This window comes from Pezoporus wallicus, unplaced genomic scaffold (assembly GCF_028554395.1).
Source record: "Pezoporus wallicus isolate ANWC-B61680 ecotype Strahan unplaced genomic scaffold, APGP_CSIRO_Pwel_v1 scaffold_2584, whole genome shotgun sequence".
Taxonomy (NCBI): domain Eukaryota; kingdom Metazoa; phylum Chordata; class Aves; order Psittaciformes; family Psittacidae; genus Pezoporus; species Pezoporus wallicus.
In genome coordinates, this window is record NW_026642851.1 from 6214014 (window position 1) to 6241526 (window position 27513).

The window sequence follows — 27513 nt, forward strand, 5'->3', positions numbered from 1 at the left end:
AGCTGACCAGGCAGCTGACTGACTACATACTGGAATTGCAAATGAAGGCATCACAATAAAAAACCACAAGTGACACATAACAGTTGATGAATAATCCCAACATGGTGTTTAGTGATGCTGTCTCCCTTGTGAAAGACATGGTCAAGATCCTGACCAGCCACAGTCTCTGAGAGTCCTATAGCACTGAGATAGAGTCTTTCCTGACAAGCACTGTGGAGATCTTTTTGCATTTGAAGAGACCAGTTTTTGTTCCCCTTTGGGGTTTGGGATGCAAATGTGTGTTGAATTTATTAGAGCCTTACAAGAAACTTAGAGCTTTCTCCATTTATGCATCTGCGTAAGTGCCAACCAGCAAAAGGCACTTAAAGGTTTATTGTAGTCCTGACAGCTGACAATATCTTAACATTTCTAGAAAAATTTCATAGTAAGAAACAGCAATGAGGCAGGTGGCCAAGAGTACATATGGCAGTGGTGACATAAACATATGGAAACTACATTTAAAACATGGGGGTGTGGTGTCATATTTATTTGCTAAAACAAACACCTCCTTGTATTTTAGGGGCAAAGCAATTTTTGAATGAAGGCTGATTGTTGCATGTGTGTACCATTAAAGGTTATGTGGAGTGTGAGTTGTGCTCCATTAGGAAAAAAAGATTGGATACAGCACACCTTTTAAAAAAACAACAATCTACTACAACTATCAGTACTTCTGAGTAAAATATCTTTACTCTGTGAGGTTGTTGGTTATGCAGTGGTTTACTTTTTTGCCTGCTCGTAGGAGTGTGTACTTTTCTGCCAGGGCTCACAAAAGCTTACAGCTCGAACTTGATGGCTTAAATAAAGAGCTAGGAGAGGGTCAGACAGCACAACAGAACTGATGCATGGGGCAAAGCAGTTGATGTCGTCTACCTGCACTTGTGCAAAGTGTTCGATATTGTCCTGCATGACATCCTTGTCTCTAAACTGGAGACACATAAATTTGAAGGATGGACCACTTGGTGGATAAAGAACTGGCTGGATGGCCACACGCAAAGAGCTGTGGTCAATGGCTCAATGTCCAAAATGGGGACTGGTAACAAGTGGTGGCCCTCAGGGGTCGGTGTTGGGACCGATCCGGTTCAACGTCTTTGTTGGCAACAAGGACAGTGGGATTGAGTGCACCCTCAGGAAGTTTGCCGATGACACCAAGCTGTGTGGTTCAATTGATACGCTGGAGGGAAGGAATGCCATCCAGAGGGATCCTGACACACTTCTGAGGCGGGCCAATGCCAACCTCATGAAGTTCAACAAAGTGTGAAGACCTCACAGCAACCTTCCAGTATCTGAAGGGCATCTACAAGGATGTTGGAGAGGGACTCTTTAGCAGAGACTGTAGCAGTAGGACAAGGGGAAATGGTTTTAAACTAAAACAGGGGAAGTTCAGGTTGGATATAAGGAAAAAGTTGACTGTGAGGGTGGTGAAGTGGTAAATGCTCTGTTCCTGGCAGTGTTCAAGGCCAGGTTGGACAGAGCTCTGGGCAACATGGTCTAGTGTACGGCATCCCTGCCCATGGCAAGGGAGTTGGAACCAGATTATCTTAAGGTTCATTGTAACCCTAGCTATCGTATGAGCCTACGATTCTATGAGTTATGCTTTGGCCACTCAAGTTCTAAATTATCTAAATGACAGGGATTCTGTCATCTCCTTTAAATAACTTCAGCATCCCAACTGAAAACAGTCTGCTGCTACTTAGTCATAAGGTTTTTTTCTGTTAAATTTTATGCCATTGCCATGTACATCATTCACCTCTACCACTGGTAGCCCCATCTTGACAGTAAAATTGCTCTTGAAACACTGGGATTTTTGTGTGGCCATTTATGCTATACGCATAGAATATTTGCAGATCATGTCTAATTAATAATTATCATTTTATCTATTGGGTACAAGAGACAAAAGTCTGTTGGATACAACAGTGTGGAGACAAGCCTCTGTTAAGTCTGCCACTATCCCAGTTATTAGAAGGACTGCATCCAGAAGATCCTAATGGCAGCTATTTCAATAATGTTTTGTCCACACTAAAAGAAAACAACCTAAAATCAGTTATTGCTGGGATCATTGTTACAATGATGGCAGAATTAACCCTTAGTTGTGTAAATGCTCCCCCAGCTACACATTTAGGCTGTAAGGGTTGTATTTTCAGCCCAGAAGTGGAATCTAAGATTGCTGTGGTGGGGGAAGCTTAAGACACAGAGACATTATTTTTCAGACATTTGGCAGCCCTTTGTGAATAGTTAGCATCACTCTTCCCTGATCTTACTCTTTCAGCAAGCTAAGAAAGAAAAGAAACAAGTTCTCAAGAAGATACATGTATATACACATCATACCTAAAGAGGACTTTTTTGATGCATGCATCCTGGATTATTTATTTTGCCTGTCCTGCGGCACAACATTAAGTCTGCTGCCCCTCCCTGGAGTCACCGCGCTAACTCTGGGTGGGGGGGGGAACAGCGAGAAGCAAGGGAGAGCTCAACGCCCGCTGCTGTAACCCCGTCCTCGCCTTGCCGGGGCTCTCCTACGGCCCCGCCTCCGGGCCACGTCCCGCAGCCCCGAGAATGAAACCTGCCGGCCCTAGGGTCCCGCCGCGCCGGGAAGCCGCGGTGCGCTGCCACCTCTTCCCGCTCCGCCGCCCGCCTTTGTGTCCGCAACAGCCCGCGGCCCCCCCGCATCCCCCCTTGCCCCGGGGGCCGCCGCCCCCTCCCCGCGAGGCGAGGCGAGGCGAGGCGCGGTGCGGGAGAGGCGGCGATTGGCGGCGGGCGGCGGAAGGCGGGCGGGCGGCCATCGGCGGGGCGGGCCCCGCTGCGGGCGTTGGTCCCCCATAAGAAGGGGCCCCGGGCAGCTCCACCGCCCTTCTTCGCCCGTCGTGCCGCCCAGCAGCTCTGCTCCGGTCCCGGATTACAAAGCCGAACCGCCGCCGCCATGAGCATCAGCACTAAGAACTCGTCGTACCGCCGCATGTTCGGCGGGGGCACCCGCCCCAGCACCGGCACCCGCTACATCACCTCCAGCACCCGCTACTCGCTGGGCAGCTCGCTGCGACCCAGCACCGCCCGGTACGTGTCCGCCTCGCCCGGAGGCATGTACGCCAGCAAGACGACGTCGGTGCGGCTGCGGAGCAGCATGCCGCCCATGCGGCTCCACGACTCCGTGGACTTCTCCCTGGCCGACGCCATCAACACGGAGTTCAAGGCGAACCGCACCAACGAGAAGGTGGAGCTGCAGGAGCTCAATGACCGCTTCGCCAACTACATCGACAAGGTGCGCTTCCTCGAGCAGCAGAACAAGATCCTCCTGGCCGAGCTGGAGCAGCTCAAGGGCAAGGGCACGTCCCGCCTGGGCGACCTGTATGAGGAGGAGATGCGGGAGCTGCGGCGGCAGGTGGACCAGCTCACCAACGACAAGGCACGCGTGGAGGTGGAGCGGGACAACCTCGCCGACGACATCATGAGGCTGAGGGAGAAGTGAGTGTGTGAGGGAAGAGCGGGGAGGGCTCAGAACCACCTCCCGGGCGGGACCCTGACCATTCCGAGCCGGGCTGGGGGGGGGGGAGGCGCGGGAGGCTTAGAGGGGGCTGGGGGGACCCCCACACTCTCCTCACCGTTGTCTCGCCCCTTCTAGGTTGCAAGAGGAGATGCTTCAGAGGGAGGAAGCTGAGAACACCCTGCAGTCCTTCAGACAGGTTCGAGGGGGCTGGAGGAGGGGCGGGAGCTGGAGGAGAGCCCGAGGTGGTGGTGGGACGGGAGGGTGGGACTGCAGGAGTTGGCTTTCCTCGCACAAAGGAATCCCGTCGGTTCTCACGCAAACCCTCCTTGTTTTCTTTAGGGGGATGCTGCGGTCTGCAGGGAGGGGAGGAAAACTATTGTCTTGCTTTATCCAAGTCTAGCCTGTTTTACAAAAAGCGCTCCGATGTGGAATCGCTTTCTGATCCAATAAAAATGAAAGGGGGGCCATCTGCTCGCTTGGCTGAAGGGTATTAATGGTTTCTATGGGATTCACCGTGGAATGCAGATAGAGGCATTATGGCAAGTGTGGTGGCAGCAGATTGAAATAATAGATCCCTTTGTGTCGGAGGGGAGGGTGCAGTGGGCTGAATTCTTATTACATGTGTAATGGTGTGAGCGTATTTGTAGCCGAAAGTGCCCATCATGTGTATGGTCCAGTTTTCACATAAACCAGAGCTCCCTTTTAATGAATCACTTTGGTTGGTGCATGACTGGACAGCCGTTCCAAATTTAAGTTTTTTCATATGGGTGTTGCCTGCCGACATGCAGCAGCAGACGGTTTGTTCCTTGGGGTGAGGTCGCAGCAGGCAAGCCTGCCTCCTATGGATGTCCCTTAAGAACACAGAATTCATTCTCTATAAAAGATCTTAACATAAGAAACAAGTTGCCTTAAGTGCTTCGCTTCTGCACGATGTTATGATGTTACCGGGATAAACTAAAACCTATGTGACAGCCAGAACCAACTGTGCAAACAGTGTTCAAAAAGTGTTAAGCTCAGGATTTCACATATGCAAAACCAGCTTTCAACTTGGATTAAGTCTTGTTTGGAGTAGGAGGTATTTTGGAATGTGCTTTCTCAAAGCAAGGTCTTTTCCCAAGAACTGCTGGTGAGAAACAGTATTGGTAGCATTCCTCCTGGCTGGAAGGGATTGTCATTATCTCCAGACAGCTGGACATGGGCTGACTTCATCCCAAAAGTCTTCTTAGACGTTAGTGGTGTCACCATTCAGGAAATCATCACTTGATCATTACTTGAGTGTCTGTGTTTCCCTGGCTAAGGCTCTTGACTACAGTATATTTATAGTCTCTGAAGGAGAGCAGGTGTCTTGGTGAGGTAATATGTGGAAACCGGGAGACCTACTCCTGTTTGGAGTCTGGGAATTCAGAGTCTGTGCTGGGGGGACAGAAGCTTGAAACAAAACAGTTTAAGATGCTGCCTTAACTTTAGCTTCTTTTTTTCCGACTGCTAAGCCAACAGAATGTCCCATGCAGAAGCACTTAAGCTTTAAAGAACCTAATCTGTTCTGAATCCTTGCTGAATTTGGTTGAAGTCCTTTGAGTTAAGGCTGGCTTTTAAATGATCTTTCCTACTTAAGTGGTGTACTTCAAGGCATGTCTACCTCAATTTCAATCAGTTAAATTTTGTGAAGACTCTAGGATTTTAAGTGAACTTTGCTTTGCGTATATTCCACATTCATTATCCAGCTCCCCCCTGGGCTGTGGAAAAATTATTCAGGAGCTGAGCCTCTACCAAATCTCTGTGTGCAGTACAATCAGAACTGGATCCACTTAACCTCCTGAGGTGTAGCTTATGCATAAGAATTGTAGATCATTGTAGAAACACTACACTAAATCTACTCATGACATAAGTGGTGCATTCAGGTGTGTTTGATTTGAACAACACTATATTTAATTTTTCCTTACAATGAAAGGATAGGCTTAACATCTGTTTCAGCATAAGTATTACTGTCCTGCAAGTGAAATTAAATTCAGAGGACACGGAAGTTGAAACATTCTTTACTTTCCATCCTGCAAACTCTCAGTTTTTTTAAAAAAAAAAAATATAGAAAAGCACTGCTCTTTATTAAACAATTATATTCTTGATTCTTGCACTGGAAAGTTGTATACATTAATCTGGAACACTTTAGCAGGTACGTTATTATTCTGGTATAGCATCAAATTTCCTTGATGAAGCAGTTGTATAGTTCAGTATTCTAAAAGAAAGTGGACAAATGTTTGAACTTAAACTTTATATTTCTCAAAGCTGCTTGCTTTGACAACTCATATGTACTGTGAATTTTAATTTATTCTCCTGAGCAAAGATATGATTTTATTCATATGCTGAGGGCTGTACTACATAAAATGACGCTAAAGGCTCAGTGAGATCTTCTCTTTGGGACAAAATAAGCATCGCAGTTGGTGAGAAAGTTGTTTGCCGCAGTTTTGCCAGTTACTCTGGCAGCAAGGAATAGGTCCTGAACCTAGGACAAGACTAACAGGTCTGCTCCTGGCTAACGTGAGGTTTTTCTAAAGTAACCATGGATGCTCAACCCTGCAAACTGTGGCTGGCATTAAAGAATCTCCTAGGATAAAGTCAGTGCTTTGTCCAGTTGCATGTATGGATGCTTTACACTTGGTTTGCTCAGGTTACAGGTAGCTTATTAATTTGTGTTTCTCTGTACATCTGGGAAGTACAGATACATTGATTCTTTACTCCCTAACTTAATGATAAGGTACATAGTAAAATACGCACCATATAGTCTGAAGTGTCTTCATTTTAAGATGCTTTCAATTTATTATAAGCTCCTAAAAATCCTTTATCTGTTCAGTTGTCCTGAAAAAAATTGATAGGATGTAGGTTTCTTTAAAATCCACTGGAAACTCTTTGGTTGTCTGTGCGTACATGTTGGGCCACAGCCATATAATTTCCTACCAAAATGATATCCAGTAGGAGAACAAATGAATGAAGGAATTCTCTGAATTGAAAAAAAGAGCCTATGCGAGTGTGGGTGTAACACTGAAAACGATAGGGAAGTTCTGGGGTGTTTTACTGGGTAAAGAAGGTGGAAGAATTATTCTGGAGCAAGAACCTTACCCCAGAGTAAGAGGGATACAAGGAATGGCTTTCTAAGAGTCCAGAGAAAACACTCCTTATTTCAAAAGTGCCATAAAAGTGAGAACTGCTGATTAGGAATGCTTATGTGTTGGGCAGTCCAAAATAGCTTTAAAGTAAGCTGTGAAACCCTGATATATTACCATGTGAATGTAAGCAGGAAGCCGTGTATTTAACTAGTATGAAAGTAACAGTTTTCCCCTTTTCAAGCTAATTGTCTTGCATGTTTAAGATGTAAGAAGTTACCAATCAATGTTTAGTCTTAAATTATGTTTTTGAACTAATTCAAGCAGCTTCCATGTAATATTCATGACATGTTTTCTGTTAAGCCTTAAATGAATTTTTACTGTTGATTAAGACTATCTCCATCCAGCCAGAGGTGGAGTCTTTGGCAGCTGCAGAGAAGGGTGTAGGCAGTGATGACTAACTCTCTCTGCGTTTATGGTCATACCTTCCTTTTCTCAAGGGAGATCTGTCAAACCACTTGGAACCACAGTAAATGCTTGCAGTTCCTATGTGTGCCTCACTAGCTTTATAAGTCTATGGACCCAAAGGACTCTGTAGTTGATCACCAAGGAGTCCATAAGAAATCAAGCCCTCTGGTAGGCATGTAGGCGCATGGGTTGTAATTTAAGCCCCCACTGGAAAAAAATGGAATTTTACAAATTGCAAGACTCGCTCTTTCTCAGTGTATGTTCTTGATCATGCTCAGCAATACACTTCATATTCTGCATAGTTCCCAAAATCACAATAAAGGTGCACATAGTGGTCTCTGAGGCTAGGAGGTAGAAAAAAGGTTTTTCACAGCTCTTTATTTCATATTGTCTTGCCAAAAAGCTCAGGTATAACATCAGTCTGTATGCTGCTGAGCCTGCTGTAAAAGACTTCTCTACGCTAGTTTGGTAAGATTGCTAATTGTTTTTCTTTCTGGTCAGGATGTTGACAATGCCTCTCTGGCACGTCTTGACCTTGAGCGCAAAGTTGAGTCCCTGCAAGAGGAGATTGTCTTCTTGAAGAAGCTTCATGATGAGGTAAGCTGAATAAAAAGGTCTGTGATTAGGTACTGACAGCCTAGTGAGCAAGTAAGCTGTCCACTAGTTCTGGCCCAGAGTCTCAATCTGTGTACGTTCCATATGCTGTCATGTAGTAACACTGAGTGTCTGCTTCTCTCTAAGGAAATCCGAGAACTGCAGGCCCAACTCCAGGAACAGCACATCCAAATTGATATGGATGTTTCTAAGCCTGATCTTACTGCTGCCCTGCGTGACGTTCGCCAACAGTATGAAAGCGTTGCTGCTAAGAATCTTCAGGAAGCTGAAGAGTGGTACAAGTCCAAAGTAAGTAAAATCTGTTCAGATGCATCAGGCGCTCTTAACTGTACAGAAGAGCTTTGCTGTAGCTCAGAGGGAACTTGGTGTTCCTTCTGTCTCTCTACTGGACATGAACACAGCTGTAGCACACTCTTTAGTGTAGGAAGAGTGCAGCTGAAAACATTTTGTCCTGTAGAAGTACAGCATAGAGTGTACAGCATGGATCTGTACTCAGAGTCTTTCCTATATTGGATGAAATACTGGAGAAAGGAGTGAATTAATGGGTGAAAAGATGGGTAATATACAGGGCAGGGAAACAAATATGAAAGGCTTGATGACAAATTCTAATGTAACAATTAGAAAGGAATTTTAAGAGTAATGCTAGTATTTAAATGTTTTGGGTGTTGAGGCTTCAGTTGCCCTCAAATGCTGTGTTCAGAAAAAGCCTGTTACACCATTTATGTTGAAGGGTTATGCTAACCAAGCTGGGGATTTCCACAGTTTGCAGATCTCTCCGAAGCTGCTAATAGGAACAACGATGCCCTGCGCCAGGCCAAACAAGAAGCTAATGAGTACCGCAGACAGATTCAGTCTCTCACCTGCGAAGTTGATGCCCTTAAGGGAAGCGTAAGTAGAAGACAGGAGTGGCTGGGACACTCTCCCCTTTGCAGCTTTAACACTGCAGCTTAATTGTTGATACAAATGTGAGTGTGGCTGATTGCCCATACAATACAGCTGCATATTAATACTTTTCAAAAGGATGCTGTGAGCTCAGTTTGCCCTACTGTGCACTGGTTAGATTGATACACTCAACTAGCCTTACTTAAGGTATAAGTGACAAGTTCATTCTTCTGCTACAATATTCACTGTTTATGTAACACTTTCTTGAAGTGCTTATGGCTTGTGTGTCAGGTACAGCTGAAGCTATAAAGAAGGCTGGAGGACCAGTGGAAAGGAGGTGCAAATCTTGCAGCTGCTAGAACCTGTATGCCTTAAAGGGTAGCTTGAAATTGATGAAAGTGTGTAGTAAACCTGCAAATCCCCTCACTGAGGGCTGCCTGCATGCTGAATTGTACTGCATGTGTTGGGCTTACTGTAAGAGATTGCTTTGCCACCTGGTAGGACAAATACATGGCACACCTCAGATCAAGTAGCAGAATAACCCACCTTGACTTCGCAAGAGGAAGATAAGGCGATGAGAAACTTGGGACATGTCTGGGCATTTTCAGAAAGAATACTAACATAACTGCTTTTAAAAAAAGAGAATTTAAAGGTCTTGAGGGTGGGGAAGAGTGGCTGAGCCGCAGCAGGGCTTGACTTTGTTATCTCTTCTAGAATGAATCCCTGGAGCGCCAAATGCATGAAATGGAGGAGAATTTTGCTGTCGAAGCTGCTAACTACCAAGACACTATTGGCCGTCTGCAGGATGAGATTCAGAACATGAAGGAAGAAATGGCTCGCCATCTCCGCGAGTACCAGGACCTGCTGAATGTAAAGATGGCTCTTGATATCGAGATTGCCACCTACAGAAAACTGCTGGAGGGTGAAGAGAGCAGGTAAACATCACATGCAGACAGTTTTCTAAATAGCAGTTACTTGAAGATGCTCTAGTGTCTGACTAGACACACCATGTCTGACTGTATCCATTTCTTCTTTTTTTTTCCTTCAGGATTAACATGCCTATTCCAACCTTTGCTTCTTTGAACCTGAGAGGTAAGCTGTTTTATCATTAGCAAAAGAGCCCTGGACAATTTCCTTTAGTATTTGAACTTGTATAAGTGCAGTTGTGTGTGTTTCTTAGATATAACTACATTATTTTCCATTACTTAAGCTTGGGTGGGTGGAGCAACTTTGTTCCTGGGCACAGATATTTTTAAATATCAGTGCACAGTGGGTGATTGGTTTAGATGCCTGCTGAAAGTGCTTTAAGGGGAACAGACAGAAGATGGAGAAGGTTAGCTTATTATTCAGAGCAGGAGACTTCTTCATATATAAATTAGGATTCTGAAAGTAGACACTAAAATCTGTTACTCCTCATCTTTTTTTGAGGAAGGACTTCATCTAGACTATGACTAATAATGCATTCTGTTCTGCAGAAACTAACATTGAGTCTCAGCCAATGGTTGACACTCACTCAAAGAGGACACTTCTAATTAAGACTGTCGAAACTAGAGATGGACAGGTTGGTGGCAACTTTATTTCTATCACAGCTGGTTTTACCTTAAAATACTCTTTAAATTTGTTTACTGGTCAGTGCAGCCTCTGTAGGGTAGTAGGTATTGAGTAGAACAGCATCTGTCAGTCTGAGCTGCATGACTGAGCATACAAATGTAGTAAATGGCTTTTGTGGAAACAATTGCAATATTCATCTGATAGCGAAACCTTAAGTGGCTGATAGTTAACCCGTGAAGTGAGTACTTGAGTTCAGCTGAGTTAGCAAGTTCTCAAAAGATTTCTCGCATCACCCAAGGAAAACGTGGCGATAAAGTGGTACTTGTTTGGGACAAGAAACTGCTTTCATACCAAGTCAAAGCTTAAATGGTTTGTGCGCACTCTTTGCCAACTAGAACTTCTCATCTAGAAGTGAGAGTTGATACGTGTTCGTTCATACTTCTGTGGTACCAGATGTTTGAATTCTATCTATAGAAAGCTCAACAATCTTCCTACTAAAACTTAATGCAAGCGTCTCTGTTTATCAACAGGTTATTAATGAGACTTCCCAGCATCATGATGACTTGGAGTAAAGCTGAAGTGAAGATGCATACTTATAAGTGCAGGAGAAATTCTTACCAGCAAGATTTAAAAAGTCCATGTCTTAAAGGAAGAAACAGCTTTCAAGTGCCTTTCTGCAGTTTTTCCATGAGCGCAAGATTATTATGCTAGGAAATAGGTCTTAGATCTTGCAAACTGACTCTCCCTGAAAGATTAGAGTTTACAATGGAGTCTAGTTTACAAATAGCAATATCTTGTGCTGCAATACTGTTTTTAAGTATCTGAATTCAATAAAACTGCTTTTTCCAGCACAGTATGAGCAACCTGTCGCTACTTCAATAAATCTTTGGAAAATGGCTATTGATGTGTTCTAATTTGTTAACTTTATGACTTTCTGGAAAGCCATAACATCATAATGCTGGAATTACTGTACGGTTGACATCTAGTACTGGTTGTGTGGATTGCTGTTTTTTTCAGTTTAACTAGATAAACTGTCTTACTCATTTACTGCTTAGGTTTTGGAACCAACTAAAATGGACTATAACTGGCAGATGCATAATGTATTATGATATTTCTTATCACTTGAATAAAATCTGATACTTCAAGCTAATAAAAATTAATCTTGCTTTCATATACTAGTTAATCTAGTTACTAAGAGCTAAGAATTCCCAAAATACCTTAAGACTCAGCTCTATAAGACATAGTAGTTAAGTGGCTGTGAAATAGTTCACGCAAACCCTTATCTGCAAAAGCAGCTTTCATAAGTTAACAGCTGACTTCATTTTCCAGGAAAGACTAGTTCCCAAAGGCTTGTCTGTATTACAGAAGTTAAACAAAGTCTTCAGCTGAAGTGAGGGTTAGATGTAGAGAAAATTAATGTATAGAGAGAATAACTTGCCTTGCTGCTGACTTCATTCCAGGATTTAAACCCCTTTAAGTGGAGTTCTCCTTTTCAGGGGAGCCACTGTGCTTTGTGTTTTCTACTGAACATCAGCCGAACTGCAGAAGGGGGAACTAAAAACTCCTGTTTGGCCTGCCATAGTCTTCTAGCAGGCAGAAATGGAAGGTTGAACACTTAGACACTTAGAAGCTTTCTTCTGCAGAGTAAGGTATTTCTCAACACATAGTCAAAACCTCAGCACAGCTCTTACCCCACAAAAATTGCTACTCTGTTCTGCATTGCTTCTTCTGCAAAGCCTGTTGTTTGTAAGCTTTCACTTGGACACAAGTTTTTGTGCAGTAAGTTCAAACTGGAGTTGTTTGGCAAGTGTGAATTGCATTCGGTCTTTGTTCAAGGTGATGGTAATAGTTCCATATACAGACATTGTCACATGCACCCGAGAACGGATCTGTAAGAAAAACTTGCTTGTCTTATAGGTAAATTACTGTTATCCTCATCTGACGGGGATGAAAACCCTGCATTTTTCATCCTTATGAAGCTCTTCGTTTACTCCAGCGTATGACCAGCCAGATGCAGTACAGGCACTGGAGTAAGGGGGCAGTAGACTCCACTTTTTGTGCCCCGGTTGTCTGCCGCACGAGGTGAGGAGATCTGCAGGGAGGATGCTGAAGAGGGAGGTGAGGAGATCTGCAGGGAGGATGCTGAAGAGGGAGGTGAGGAACGCGTGCGGTGTGCTGCAGCCCTCTTACGGCTCAGACACATGGGTGTCACACAGCCTGCATGCAGGGGCTTAGGCGTGACTGCAGTTTTCATCTTTGACTCTCCCGGGGGAAGTGCTGAAGCTGTTCTTTGCTGCAGAAAAGCACTTCACTTTTCAAGCAAGGCGAGGTGATGCTGTTCTTACCCTGTTTGTCTCTCGTGTTTATAGAGGACTTCAGCCTCTCACTTCCACCTCCCAGCAAGTCAGAGGGAAGTTTCCTCTTCCCCATTACACTGCACTTGGGCTGATGTTCAGCAAAGCATACAAATCTGTTTGGCTGGAATACGTGCTTCTTGAGCTTGGTGCTTTAGGTGCTCACCTGAGAGAAAAGTCCTGCACTGGTCCTGTTTGTTCTGGTGACTCTTTCACACAGAAAGGCCAGAAGCGACTCCAAGGAGAGTGCCCAGACCCAAGCTTCAGGCACTGCTTGCTGCAAAGCAGAGCAGATTCAACCTGGTCTACAATGTGGTGAGACAGTCGTGTTAAAAAGTGAGAGTGAACCCAGCCTCCTTCCTGCTGGGGAGGTTACAGACACCAGGTTTTCTACCACCTATTGACATGCAGAATGATAGAAAAGCACAAGCAAGCTTGCACAGGAGATGCTTTCTGTGATAGTGACAGCTCTAGGCATGTGCAATGGCTAAATTTAAACACAATAGGCTCAAGTGTGTACCCTTCAGGATAAGAGTGAGATAAGGTGCTGATGTTCTACCTATTGAAGACTGCTGAAGTCTTTTTCTGGATCTGGGCACTGAAAAGGTTGGGCCAGTGCTAAGTGCCATTTCTTGCAGCTGAAGCAGTGTGCGAGCCCTGGATGGTGGCACCTGGCAGCAGGTGGGCAGGGAGAGTCAGATCAGGGGGCAGTGGGACCGTCCGTGGCTCTGGGCAGACACCCACGGCGCAGCGTGCTGCCTGAAATGCACACTGACTGCTGGAGGTTACCTCAAGTGGGACAGTCTTTCAGGTATTGCTTCTCTCTCTGCTGCCAGCTATTTGGCTCACGGCTTTCTGTTGCCTTTGATTGCTTCACCCAGTAGATGAAAGAACTGACTTTATGTATCAAGCGCTGACAGTGCAGCAAAGGAGTTATTTCTGGATCTTCTGTATTTGGGGTTACCCAGAGCAGAGAGAAGCATGTGGCAGAGCTTTCATTGCTGGGAGTAAATACAAGGATAAATAAAAATAAATAAAAATAAAACCTAGTTGCCAAGGGGATAGGAAGACTGCAAGAAACCTCCAAAGCCTGTGCTCTGTGCGACTGTGACAGTACCCTCGTGGTGGAAAGGAGAGCAGATGGTGACTGTGACAACTTCTCACTGGTTGACCTAGGCACAGCAGCCTTGTGCTCAAATAAAATCACTGAAAACTGCTTAGTGCTGAGCCAGCAGCTGGCCTCAGAACTGCTGTACCATGGGGCAGCCCTCAGAGTGGCTGAGCACTTGTTCTACCCTCCAGTGAGCACCGTGAAGCTGCTCCCGTGAGCTTACATAGCAACTACCACCAAATGTGTGAGCTGTACTCACAGTAAATATTATTAATCCTCCAGATAATTGAGTCCTCATATTTAGTTTATTTTGCTTTATGGAGCCAGAAGCTTGCTTTCCTTTCCTTTTCTTTTTAATAATCCTGCAAAAGATGGAAACTGTTAGCAGAGACCCCATGTTCCAAGCCCCTGGGAACATGTGGCTAATGCATTTCTTCTGCCATTCAGTTTGACTGCTTCAGTGTACAGCAAGTGTACTTTTCCCTCCTTCCACTGTCTTTCTTCTCTCCCTTCTGTTTCTTCCTTCTTCCCTTCCCTTAAGTTGAGGAAATAGCTGCAAGACTGCTCTGAGGTTCTGAAAACTCAGTTTACATGTGAGGTTTAAAGAGATCGGGACACTCCAGATGAGGCCTGATGGCAGTATGGTGGAAAGCTGTCCATCAGCAGTAGTGGAAGGGTGGTGGCATTGCTGTGCTGCATGCAGCAGGGTGCTGCCCCACACACTGTCAGGTGTCTGAGTGCTTCATGCAAAGCCATGAAAACACTCAAGGAACAAAGACCTTCAGAAAACTGCTTATAGGCAAATGCTTATCCCAGCCCAATGTGAAACCTCCAAATGGAGACTGGGCCAATCCTACCATGCCAGCTGCCTGTGATCAGAGCACTTACAGGGCTCATGCTAAAAGTCTTATTTGCAGGTGTAAAAGTGGGTTCCTAGTTACTTTGGGACTGGTCTGTTCTCCATTAGTCAATTAAAACATATCCTGTAGACTCTCAGTCACCTTTAAAGCATGAAGAAACTTGTGTCTGACATCTCTGTCATAGGGCTGATGGTGGCAGTCACCAAGGACCCATGTGGTTGTGAAGATCGTGTTCTGCTGGGGTTAACCCGCTCCTGGCCAGGACTTGCTTATGCCAGTGGTGGAATGGGAGCTGCCCAGCGCATATGAATTCCTACATTTGGAGATGTTGAGCAGCTGAGTGTCTGCATAGAGAATCCCACTGGTGTCCTAGCAGCAGGTAAGTATTGGAGATTTTAACTGCAAATCTTTCCACAGGGAAGGGAAATGAAGCCTGGATATTATTGAAAATTTAAAGTCATTTGCATACAAGAAACTGCTCTAAGAGATGTTTGTCTGAGTGCAGCCACGCATGCAGAATTGGGAAGTGCAAAAAATAATATTGCATCTTCAGTCTTCATTTGGTCCCTTTGTGCTCATGCATAATGCCACAGAATTCAGCTGCAAGTTCATGGGCCTTGTCTCATTCAGTGCACATCCCCAACAGCGCTTCAGGAATCACTGCTGCTCACTGCTAGAGCATTTTCAGCCCTCCTGCCTGTGTGTTCCCACAGTTTATTTATCTGTTTTAAACAGTCTGAATGTTTAATTTCCTCTGGGCTACCCTCTGCTGTTCTTCAAGGTTCTTCACAGCAGCCCTGGGGTATTATCAGCCCTGTTTTACACAAGGGGCCATGGAGCGCAATGGTCAGGCTCACAAGTGGAAGCTGAACTTAGGGGTCTGGTGTGAGGCTGGTTAGCGCTTTTAAGGCACTTACTGATTTCAGGTCCAGGTACTTTCCTAGTCTGGATCTCACACCAAGTTCCTGGAAAATTAAGCTCAGACATTGATGGGTACCAGTGCAAAGCACAGTTCAAGTGAAATTCCCAGCCTTGACCAGGAAGCAGGAAAGAAGTCCAGTACCTCCTCTCCAACCTTAACCACAGGACCTCTCTCTCGCAAGAGCATCCTTCATTCAACAGCTCCCTTCTGCTGCAATAAGGGCAGCGATGCTCTTGCCAACAGGACCCCTCACAACCCAGCCCAGTCTCATGTACTGGCCAGAGGTAAAAGCAGTTTATGTGCTGCAGTCTGTATCAAACGCATTGCTTCAGATAGGGCAAGCCCACAGCAGCCAGCTCTCTGCACAGTGTAACCGTGTGCAATAGTTTCCATGCAAACTCCTCAGCCTGGCGTTTTCTGCCTGTTCTGTTTCAGAGACGTATTGCAGCTGTCTCCCTGCGGTGGCTTACAGCAACTGCAAGGACAGGCAGCCTGCGCGGAGCGTTTCTCCTCTCCGGTGGGTCCTTGGCTGCAGTGTACCATGCAGGATGGTGTGGCTGCAAAGGGAGGTGATGCAGCTTTCCCCAGGAGTAGCCCTGCAGTTATTCTCTGCTACTGACTGTGATTCTGAAGCCCATGAAGATGCTTCAGCTTGGCAGAGAACAAAAACGCTGGGGATGAAGAAGTATGGTGGGTTGAACCAGCCAGCAGCCAAGCACCCACACAACTGCTTGCTCACCCCCATCACCACCAGTGGCATGGGGGAGAAAACAGGAAAAACAAAGTGTGAAAGTTTGTGGCTGGGGATAGAGACAGATTAATGGGTGAAGAAAGAGAAGGGAACCCCAGGAGAAAACAAGGCAATCACACACCACCCGCCACAGTCAGACACATGCCCAGCTGGTGTGCGAACGATGGCCACCTTGGAAGCCAGTACCCTTCCTTCTTATTCCTTTACCTCAGTCTTTATCCCTGATGACTGAGCTGATCGAACGTGATGTTGCATGGTGTGCGACATCCCTTTGGCTGGGTCAGGTCAGCTGTCTCAGCTGTGTCCCATCCCCAGCCTACTCATTGAGAGGGCAGAGTGGGACACAAAGAGAAAGCCTTGATGCTGTGCAAGCACCCCTCAGCAACAGCCAAAACATCAGTGTGCCACCAATACCGTTTTCGTGACAAATCCAAAACATGGCACTGTAGGAGCTGCTGTAAAGATGGTTAACTCTACCCCACTCTCCAGTAAAAGAATTTAGCAGCAGTTCAGATGGGTGCATGTCTCTGTACCTGGCAGCTGGGTTGAGGCTATGTACGAGGGCCTGGAAGGACCCAGGTTCAAAGTCCATCTTTTCCAAATGAGGAGCAAGATTTTAAGCCCAACAAGACACTCTATAGATTTTATGGATGTCCAAGAAATGTACGGGCTAGAAAAGCCCTGCCCTTTTATATAACCAGCTTTATTATATTATATGTCAAAATGAGTAATACAGGATGGTTTTGCTGGCTGTAGTGCTCCACATGCTGACGAAGTTTCCATACCCATCCCTAACTAGTATTGAAAGACTGTAAAAGCACCCTGGCTACCACCTACTGTAAACTAATTCACCTACTGTACCCACCTACTCTAATACTAATTTTGTAGTTTTAAAGCTTATTTTGCAAATTGAGGATGGTAATTGCAAACATAATTTCTGCTCTGACAGCCCTTCTCCAGTGTTGCTTGCTGGAGTGTGACAGGTTTGCTGCTCCCACCTTTTCCCATCAGACCGTAGTGCCCTGCAGCTAGGTGGCTGTAGAAGTGCATGCCTGTACCGCTCCTGCGAAACACAGCACAAGTCTCTTTCCCTGCTGCTTTAGCTAAAAACATTGGACTGTGATCTAGGAGGGGTCTGAAGTGGTGAATTCTTGCAGCAGTGGGATATGCCTCTATCCTGACCAAATCTTATGCTCATGTTCTGTTACTCTCAAAGTGAAAAAGTTGCTTCTTACATTGAAACAGAATTTCTTACATTTCAGTTCCTGTCCATTACCTCTAGTCCTGTTACTGGATACCACTGAGGAGGGCCTGGCTTTGTCTTCTGTACTCCCTCCGTCAGGTGTTTATACACGTTGATGCAAACCTCTTGAGCCTTCTTTTCTGCAGGCTGAAAAGTCCCAGCTCTCTCAGCCTCTACTTGTACGTCAGGTGTTCCAAGCCCTTCATTGTCTTTGTGGCCTTTGTCTGGACTTGCACCAGTGCATCCATCTCTCTTCTACTGGGGAGCCCAGAAGTGGACAGAGCACTGCAAAGGGTTCTCGTTGTGACTGAGCAGAAAGGAAGGACCACAGGATCACATCCTGCAGAAAATCTACCTTATCCTGTAATCCTAAAATCTTAATAATCCACATCAGTCTTCCCCTCATTTTAGTTCTGCTGTAATCTGTTTAAAACAAGATGACTAAAACACAAGCAGTTTTCAAGACGTGCTTTGGAGCAGCACAGAGTGACATAATGGGGACTTCTATTTTGTGCTCTGTTACCTTCAAAGTAGGTAAAAATATCCCATCTACTTTTTTGATCACTGGGCTGATGTTTTCATCCCCCCCCCCCCTTTTCCATCATCATTGACATAAATTTTTTATCCACTGTTTGATTGCCCAGTCATCCAGGACTGTGGTATCCTTCTGCAACTTTGAGCTTTGCATTAATACTGATTGCCATTACTAATTTTGTACCAACTGAAAACTTTTGTCATCCTTTGCTAGGTCACTGGGGATTATATTGAAGAGTAAAGTCCAAAGTGCAAATATGTGTGCGAGCCCAGTGCCAGCTTCCTTCCACAGTGAAGACTCTTGTCTTTTTCAGCCATCTTCTACTTCCTAGCTTAAAATCGGGAGAACCTGCCCTTTGTACTTCTTAGGAACCTTCAGTTATCACTTTTGAAAAAGCCTTTGACAAAATCCTCCACCTGCATCACCTTTACCCACAAAGCTTGTGAAATGCTATAGATCTTTTTGCCAGATTCATGAGGCATGACTTCCTTGGGTAAAAATGCTTGTGGAATCCTGCCCAGCACAGCTGCTCTTACAGTTCCTCCTGATAAAGCCTTTTTTCTTACAGATTTATTTCTCTATAGATTTCAGCATCACCCTGGAGCCTCTCTTAAAGAAGAAAGTTATAATGGCTATTGGCTGTTCCTCTGACACCAGCCATATTTCAAGTAACAAGTTAGCAGTTTCATGCCGAGTTACTCCAGAGCCACTTGATGATTGTCATCCTGTCTTCTCACTGGTCAATTGTACTGGTTTGCTTCAAAATCTCGTCGGTTTGAGATTGTTCTTCATCTGTCACAGCAGGCTCTATCACTTTGTTCTTAACGAGATGTGTTCAAGCAAGTACTTTTCCTATAGCCTTTGCTGTGTAATTCTACCTCTTGACTGTCTCACTTGACTGAATTTCTGGAAGACATCGTGGTTTGGATGTGTCTGAAAGTGGTTTCTGTTAGCAGCTTGCATTGAACTGGTATTTGACCCATCTCACTGGAGATCTACATTTCACTTGCCAGATTTTCCTGGTTTTCCCATTTGGAAATGACTTTTGTCAAGTTCTAAAAGTTCCCTTCACTGTCTTTTTTAATTAGGCTGAGATTTTTGTGAGGGTTTTTCTCTTTTTCTTTGTAAGATGCTTTCCACAAGCCAGTCGGCAGCTGTCAGACACGGTATCTTTTAAGATAAGTCTTTTTGGCCTTACCAGCATTTTCAATCTTTTAGTTTCTACTTTCTTTTTTTCTATCTTTCTTTATTGCTGCTCACATTTGAAGCTCCCTTTTGAAGTTCTGCATGTTTGAAATGGACTTTCAGGTTGTTTTTTTTTCCTTCCTAGCTTGAATTCAGTACATGCAATTGCTACATCGTTCTCACCACTAACCTCTTCATATTCCACACAGGCTGTAAAGTACTTGTCTCTCTCTGTCCTTTGCAAGAAATGGTCTTAGCATTTCTCTCCTTTAACCCGTAAATTATCTAGTCACTCTTTCCTTTAGGTAGTGAAGCTCCTACGTACCTAATCAAACTCAGAGCAATTGCTTGAAGCTCATGGCGTCTATTTCGGACATGAGAGCAGCTTTCAGATGAAAGCCTTTCGAGTTTCCCCCAACTTTATTAGATGGACTAATAAAACACAGGGTGTCTATCCACAAACTTTGACCTCCATGGAAAAGGAGGTGCCTGATGTAGAGGGGGTGTGTGCTCTGATCAGGAAGAACAAGTAGGTGAGGCATCCCTTGCTTGTGATGGTTCTCATTGTGCTGCAGCCTTCCAGGCTGGCTGGTATTTCCAAGCAAAACAACAGGCATCACAGGCTTCTCACAATAGATAAAGTCCTTTGTATTCCATATCATCAGTCTCCAGTTGGAGAGTTGCACTTCACTACTCCACACTTCGAGATACATTGACGTTAAGGTAAGGTATCATGTGGGTAAAATCCTACATGAATAAATTCTGCAGGGTTTATTTGCCTGCGGTCTGAACAGAGCCTGCTGGAGCTGTTAAGGGGGCGAAAGGGAGACAGCAGCATTTAAGCAGAGGAGGTAGAAGTGCCACAGGACTCAGAAAAGAGATTGGTATAGGCTTGGAAAACCACTATTTTATGCATGAGACAAAGCAAAATACCGGGCTGGCCTTCTACCTTTGTTCAGCTTCCTTTCTGTGTACACAAAGCAATTTCAAACACATGATTTGCTTTTCATCTCTCAAATATTACTTCTGTTCATCCAAGAAGTCCTTCCCCAAATGCACTGTATATCATTAGGGACCTGCTCCACACTCCAAATGTTTTTTTCATGTAATAAATACTTGACATTTAGAAAAAATAGCTTCTAAATTTACACAGTGCAGAGCTCACAGTTTGAGATTACCCTCTAAACACCCTCAAGTGCCAGGCGCATAAATAAATATCTTTGCAAATAGATTCTCATTTATTAGTTTTGCAAATGTATTTTCACTTCTTGGGGATGGAAAAACAGCTCCAGTTTAAATTATATAGGAAGAAAGTGAAGGAGAAAGGCTGATCAAAAATGTTAAATTCTCTCCTTGTTCTTTTGATTTGTTTTCTGTCTTTGTAATTCAAATATCATAATAGTGCTACTATACATCTAATCTGTCTAGTTGTGCTTTATGTCATGGCCAACCAAGCTGAAGCAGCAGCAAGAGATAAACTGCAGCTTTTAGAGAGCGGAAAAGCTGTCTGTCTGCAGTTCATACATGGTCTCCATCATACAGAACATAATCAGGTCTTCAGATGAGGTGTATTTACCCCCTTAACACTACTGGGAGAGGACCAAGCATTGCTGTTCCCATTTTGACGAGGGAGTAACAGATGAGCTTGGCCATAGAGAAATCAAGGGACTGCTTTCTACTCTCCTACAGAGATATTAGAAATAAAGGTATCCTTCCCTCTGAACTGCAAAGTCTTGCCTTATTTCCAGCTGTGTGGAAATAAAAGAAAGAAAAGATTCCTGATGGCCACAAATTGGTTAGCACCCCTTCTTACCATCACAGAAGACCCGAGGATGATGCCTGTGCTACAGAGGTTGGAGTACTGATGCAGTTAACAGTGCCATGCAAAGATACAATCATAATCAGTGAGCAAGGTGACCCTTTCATTTACTTTGGCTGTCAGAAAACTAAACCTCTTGTTCAAGTTGTCTCTCTGTTGTTAGTGGAGGCATAACAGCACTGTGGTGGATGGGATAAAGGGCCTGTTTTCAACAGCCCACTGCCTCCAAAAGAAGGCTGTATTAGCCCAGATGGTCAGCTTAAGGCAGTCTGTATAGCCAGTCTCCTCTTCTGTACAGGCTGAGCTTTAGTGATCAAAACCGTAAGTGACCAGGGATCCTTAGACGTGCTCAGAGGCTGAGGGCCTTCAGTTCAGTGACTGTCTGTGTTTGCCCATGAAGTCTATGAGTCAGTAGCAGCGATGACCATGATGGTTACAGACTTGGGTTTGTGTGGATGTGCCAAAACATTGTGTCTTGGTCAAAAGTCATCACTTCAGTGAAACTGAAGTAGCTTGTCATTTTTTTTCTGGCAAATGGCAGACGAAGCCATGTGGAACAGATTGAGTGTTGAGCTCCCTGTTAGCACAGAATTATGCTCTTGCTACTGCCTACCTCTTTCTGTGAGCATGGATATCTAGATTCAAGGATATGCTACCCTGTCAAGCTTCATGACATCCTCTTCATTAGTGTTTTGTATTACACTGAGTACTGGCTATTACTTGCCTCCAATTTTTGTTCTCTCAGGAAGATCTAGCCCCTGGGCCCCAAAGCCCCTCAGACTCACAGTTACTTTATGCCTTGCTAATGAACTTATTCAAGCAAAGCAGTGACAATCCCTAAGTGAAAGCAGTTTTACTTGCACTGCTAGGCTGCAGAACTAAGCTAAAACCAATCGGATTAAACTACTTTTAATATATCTATTCAGGGCTGAGCAACAGTTCAAGTACACAAATCCAGCACTGATTTCAACGGTGAACATTTGATAAAGAGCTTTTACATTCTGATTAATTTCTTGCGACTGTGAAAATTGTTCAGAGATCAAATAAACGAAGTTTGCTATGTCTGTTATTTGTAAAGGTACAGATTATTTCAGAGAATCCTTATTAACCTGATCTCATTATATGTTATCTCTAAGTGATAGTCTGCTACTTAGCTACTATTCCCCTAGTCATGAAGTGTAATGCCCCAGGCGTAATGATCAGGCCATAGACAAGTCCAGGACTTTGTATGGATAAGGTAGATGGTAGCTTGGTCTGAGGTTGCACCTGCCTTTCACCAACACTGTCCCTTACGGTGAAGCACTGAACTACAGACACCATGGCCCAGCTATTCAGCCCACACTCTCTATAAACCAGGGAATCTATGGCATGATTTATCATCTCCTAATGTAGGTTACCAAAAATAAGCCGGATTAATTATTCTCCACTTCTCTCCATAGATCATAAAGGGAATTTACAGTGATGACTTTGAACTACAATGTTGACATCTGCATTCAGTTACATGGAGACCACCTTTGGTGCCAAAATGCATCTACTTCGGGTCACTGCTAGACTACACAGCACTGAACTCCTGTGCTGGGCCACATCCCCAACTCTTGTTTTTCTTTTCCCCTGGTCTGAGGTCACTTTGCAGTGATCTTCCATCTCAGCTGATCTCTTGCTGTCTGGCTTTTGAAATTAATATCTTCAGCAAATCATTTAGCTCCTGTGGAGCACATACAACACAATCAGTATAATTACTTCATGTCACACCTCAGTTGTCACTTCACTTAAATGGACTGCAAGTAAGATGAACTTGAAAAGTGCTCTAAGATAATGTTCTCAGAGTTTCTATTTTAGACTCTTCTGAAAGATGTTAAATATATTCAGAAAAAGAGATATTTCATCCTAGAAATTATTATCTATATTATAGCAGAGGGAATAGGGCCAACAGAGTTCAGAGCTCTATGATTAACACGCTGTTAGAAAACTTTCAGTGTAGATAGAGAAAGGGTAGGACAGGAATAATGGGACTGACCCAGTAAGCTTAGGGTATTCATGATGGAGAAATTTATACAGAAGTAGTCACCCTGATTATGAAGTAGCATCCTATGCTACTTCGTAGTAAAAGGCGCCCTACCTTGAATTGAAGATTGGTTGGTGTGATGAGTTACAGGCTATTTCCTTCTGCTGCCAAGCACATTACCAAGGCAGCAAACCACAGAGCTGAACTCCTTCCTGTCCTATAGGTGATTCAGACCCACGGTTCCCAATTGCCTGGCAGGAGTCCTAGGCACCCAGCTGCCGGGGGGTCTGGTGGGAGTTGGTGGCAGCCAGCAGGCAGGAGCTATGCCTGAGCAGAGAAAATGGGACTGCAGCCTGCTCCTGGGCTCATGGCAGGTTTTACACAATGCACATTGTTAAAGGTGAAGGATCTGTTTTAGAGGGGCTATTCAAACTGAAGGGCTGTTACTGGGTGTTTTTACACTGTTAAAACTCCACACATAATACAAGAGCAGTTATTGTCCTCACAGAGCAGAATAAAAGCTAAACAAAAAGAAGTCATGCCCCTGCAGGTTTGGAGTTGCACAAGCAGCACTGTGCTTAAAATTCAATCAACCAGATTGGTTTCCCCCTAAAAGTCTCTTAAAATACCTAATAATAAAGTAATTTTGAAGACGGAAGTTATCCCATTTCTAATATTTATATTATTTTCCCAGCACATCCACATTTCTGCCTCCACTGACAGTGGCAGCACATGAGATTCTGCACCAATTCAGCTTTGTTTCCCTGTGCTGTGAAACCAGACAGCAACTTAAATTCAGTCCTTGCTGTGCTCTCTCTTTTCTCACTTACATGATAAAAGAGTTTCATCTGCATTTATATACATAAAAGCTAATACTTTCATTATGGTGTCTCCATTAAGCAGATGGTTTCATCTATCAGTCTGCACAGGCCATGAGACTTCACCAGTCCTATTTGCTATTAATTGGCTCTGGCCGCAGAGTGAGGATGAAGCAGACACTTGATACAGGATGGAAGAAACAAGCTAAAACTGAGACGTGCATCTCAAGCACCAGACATATCCAGACACCAGAACATGGGCACACTGGGATCATTGAGGAGGAGGCGGCCTCTCTCCCCTCTCTTTTTAAAGAGCTGATGATCTTCCTCAGCTCATGTGGCTGAGGCCATGACCCCAGCTCCCCTCACCCACTACCATGGCTGTCAGCTTGTGGACCAGGCTTTGTCCATTCTTTTCTCCTGGATGAACCCAGTGTCCTTATGTTGTATGATCTTCACATGACACTTTTTGCCTAACAGTATTTTGAGGCAGGAGGAAACCTAACCTGGCCTTGAACAATCTTGTTGCTCCTGGTAAAATTCCTTCTTAAGCCCTTCTAACAGCAGCAGCCATGTGTTTCCCATGGCAGGAGTGCCATCTTCATGGGAGATGCTATGCTCCCAGGAGAAAGGTTTGCGCTGAGTGAGATCAGAGGTACTACAGCTGTTTGACAAGCATAACCTCAATGCATAACCCTTCTGCTCGCCTCTTGTCCAGCCAGCTTTTCCCAGACTCCTCCCCTTTCAAGCAGGGGATGAGGAAAAGGCAATGCTTTGTCTGAAGCAGCACTCACTTACTCTGTATCTGGGCCAAGCAGCCCTAATCACCAGCCAGTGCTGCTCCTTCAACATTTAGCTGTTTATCAGCTAAATATTTTAGATGCTTAATCTTATTCAAAGTCACTTCCTTTCCACAGCAGAAATCACACTTCTGCTTTAGAAACTGCTCTGATTATGAGGGCACATTTGCATCTGCATCACTCAAATGCAATTCCAGCTGTCAGCACAACAAACAAAAGAAAATCCTTGGGTTTGATCTTCTATGAAAGACCAGTACTATACGGGAAGAAGGGAGGCCACAAAGATCCAGATCTTAATCTTTGGGCAGAAGCCACTTGTTTGTCCATGAGGCCAAATAAAACCTTTCAGTTCTAATCTCTGTTCTGGCTGTAATAAAATTTGGCAATTGCAGTTTAGTCCCTAGAGGGCCCTAAAGGATAACAGTCCACATCACAAAACAGCTGCATGTACTTGTTTGCCCTGATTGGAGGAGACAGTCAAGTTCTACTTGGAGAAGTCACGGTAAGCAGCACAGAAGCTATACGGCCGCCTTCTGGCCAAGAGTAAACACTCAGAGGGGAAATTTCTCTGAAATTCATCTGTTTGAAATCTGTTCACTACAAGTACCTGTGTATGTGACCAAAACCTATACTAAGAAAAAATCCATATAATCCACTAAAGCATGTCCAGAGGTCTACTAGATACATATCTGCTAGACATGTACCCATGGTCAGTATTTCTATGAAAAACTTCTGTATCAGTGGTTTACTATTTTCAGTTAATCACTGCTTTCAAAGTATTCGGCTATTTTTAGAGCTGTTTTTTGAATTTAATGGCTACTTTTCTTGTTTGCTTCTTTTCCTTGTTTGATTTGTCTTCAATAAATAATTAAAAAATGATTTCAAATCATTAGGAGTAGCAAAAGAAGAAGACAGTTAACTGTGTGGAACAGAAAAGACTGCAATTACACGAAAGCATTGTTTAAGCAATACATATTTATACATGCACACCTCCCCCATACCTGTTTTAAGCATAGCTTTCTTTTTTCCTTGTACAATTTTAAGGAACCACCCATATTTCTACTGTCAGTTGCCAGCACTGCTGTAAAGGAATCAGACTAATGCATTTTCGACGGTGCTGTGCCTCAGAAGCCATGTTTCTGATTGTTAAGTCTCAGGAATTCAAAAAAGAAGAAAATAAATCACAATTATGCCTAATAAGTCTTTATTTCCAAACAGAAACTGCAAAAATATTCTATTACTGAACAGGTAACAAGTGCAGAATTCTAAGTATGCATTGTAACAGTGAAACCATTGCCTCCTTGACCAAAAAATCATTAGGCACTTAAAACATGAAAACAAAGTACAACTTAAATCAGCCATAACAGATGACTCAACAATACAAATTCATCTTGATTTTCTGTAATAAAGCACACACACGCTTGAGGGGCTTTCCATGCCTCCTCCTAAATCCTGCGCAGAGACACTTCTATGTTACACTGCACACATTCTACTCAGACAATAGCAAGTTCACATCTGAAAACCTAAATAAGTTCAGCGTTGACAGAATCTGAGAGAACCTTTTTGGGAACAGCAGTAGCAGAGCCTACACTAGCAGCTTCACACAGAGCCTGGCGCATGTGGAGGAGCACAATTATACCAGCGCCAAGGGGGGATAAGCTCTGCTTCCACAATTGCATTGAAAAGAATGGAACCAAGATTAATGCAAGCATTTTAAGAGACAATGAAACCTCTGGGCAAAAGCTATCATGGAAACTTCATGAAAATACATTTTTGACACATGGAACAGTCTGAAATAAAACCATGCATTTGCCATCCTTTAGGAGCAGCTCTGTGTAGGACCTCTCCATTCTCCCACCTTCTTGCTTGCAAGTCTGGAAGTAAATCAGAAGCAGATGTGGCCTCTTAGACCACCTTAGAAAGATTCATCTAAGAATCAAATGTCTAAATTACACTTTAGATACATTTTGACAGATGACAAATTTGATACAAAAATACCCATCAATAAATCAGTCAGATGATACCCTTAAAAATGAGGTTTTGGTGTATCACTGGTTTTTTTAGGTGACATTATGTAACTTCCCCCACAGTTTACTCTGGTAGCACAAAATATGAGTATTTTAAATAATTTTAATTAGAATCTAAAAAAAAATCAACATAAAGAATATATATGAAGCTACTATATAAAATGTGCATATGAAACATGATGAAATAGCAGCTGCTAAACTTCTGTTTCACAAGAATTTAAGACTGGGTTTGTACCATAAGCACTTCCAATAAATACACCAAGGAGGTGTCCTTAGGGACTCAGCTCACAGCCAAGCCAAGAGCTGAGAAGCCCAGCAGGTTGTTGAACTACAAATTTGTTGCGAAGAACCTCCTCTTGTCAGGGATTAAAGTGGATAGTGAGGAATTTAAAACCAGCAATATTGTCTTAGACTAGACTATCCTGTCACAACCATGAGCATGATTCATTTAATGGCACCTTGCTATGATACCATGAATTCATGGTGGTATCATTAAATACTTCCACCATGCAATTAAGTTTTCTCCCTTACTGGAGAAAAGAGGGATAAAAAAGAAGACAGGGCACAGCAGTACTAGGTGCAGCAACAAACACCAATGCATTGCTGAAGCTCTGCCAGGTTTTAGCAAAACACAGATTTGACTGTTTACCTGATGACATGAGGATGTCACTCCTTCTTGTATTTAACAGCTAGGCTGTTTTCATCCTTAAACCAGTATTTGCCAACACCCACCACCAAACAGCAGCTATTGCTCACACACAGAGGAATGTGAGCTCAGCCAATTATACATCACAGTATGAAGGTTACTCCTCGGTCTACAGCAACCCCAAGCTGGTGGACTCCCATTGTGTTAAGCTCTCGTCACAGTGCTTCAACTTGCTGGACACCGAGAGCGCACTGATAGGCTGCTACCCCAGCTGGCCCCAGGGTCATTCCTCTGGTGAGCCAG

At 44.0% G+C, this 27513-nt stretch overlaps 2 protein-coding genes across 2 annotated transcripts in view; one reads left to right on the top strand and one right to left on the bottom strand.

The window, feature by feature from the left end:
* Window positions 1-2889: 2889 nt before the first annotated feature.
* VIM (vimentin) lies at window positions 2890-11305 on the top strand. The gene is made up of 9 exons (XM_057432695.1): window positions 2890-3498; window positions 3656-3716; window positions 7588-7683; window positions 7828-7989; window positions 8464-8589; window positions 9298-9518; window positions 9632-9675; window positions 10059-10144; window positions 10665-11305. The coding sequence occupies exons 1-9, from the start codon at window positions 2957-2959 to the stop codon at window positions 10704-10706; spliced, it is 1380 nt and encodes a 459-aa protein (XP_057288678.1). The 5' UTR covers window positions 2890-2956; the 3' UTR covers window positions 10707-11305.
* Window positions 11306-25724: 14419 nt separating this feature from the next.
* ST8SIA6 (ST8 alpha-N-acetyl-neuraminide alpha-2,8-sialyltransferase 6) overlaps window positions 25725-27513 on the bottom strand; it is a 47153-nt gene continuing 45364 nt past the window's right edge. Inside the window, exon 9 of the mRNA XM_057432701.1 lies at window positions 25725-26411. The gene's annotated coding sequence lies outside the window, so the exon portion shown is untranslated. The remainder of the gene's footprint in view (window positions 26412-27513) is intronic.

Bases quoted from the DNA above. Each gene is read 5' to 3' on its own strand.
- VIM (XM_057432695.1), top strand. From the start codon at position 2,957: ATGAGCATCAGCACTAAGAACTCGTCGTACCGCCGCATGTTCGGCGGG. The intron at 3,499-3,655 runs GTGAGTGTGTGA...CGCCCCTTCTAG, and splicing joins ATCATGAGGCTGAGGGAGAA to GTTGCAAGAGGAGATGCTTC. The intron at 7,684-7,827 runs GTAAGCTGAATA...CTTCTCTCTAAG, and splicing joins TGAAGAAGCTTCATGATGAG to GAAATCCGAGAACTGCAGGC.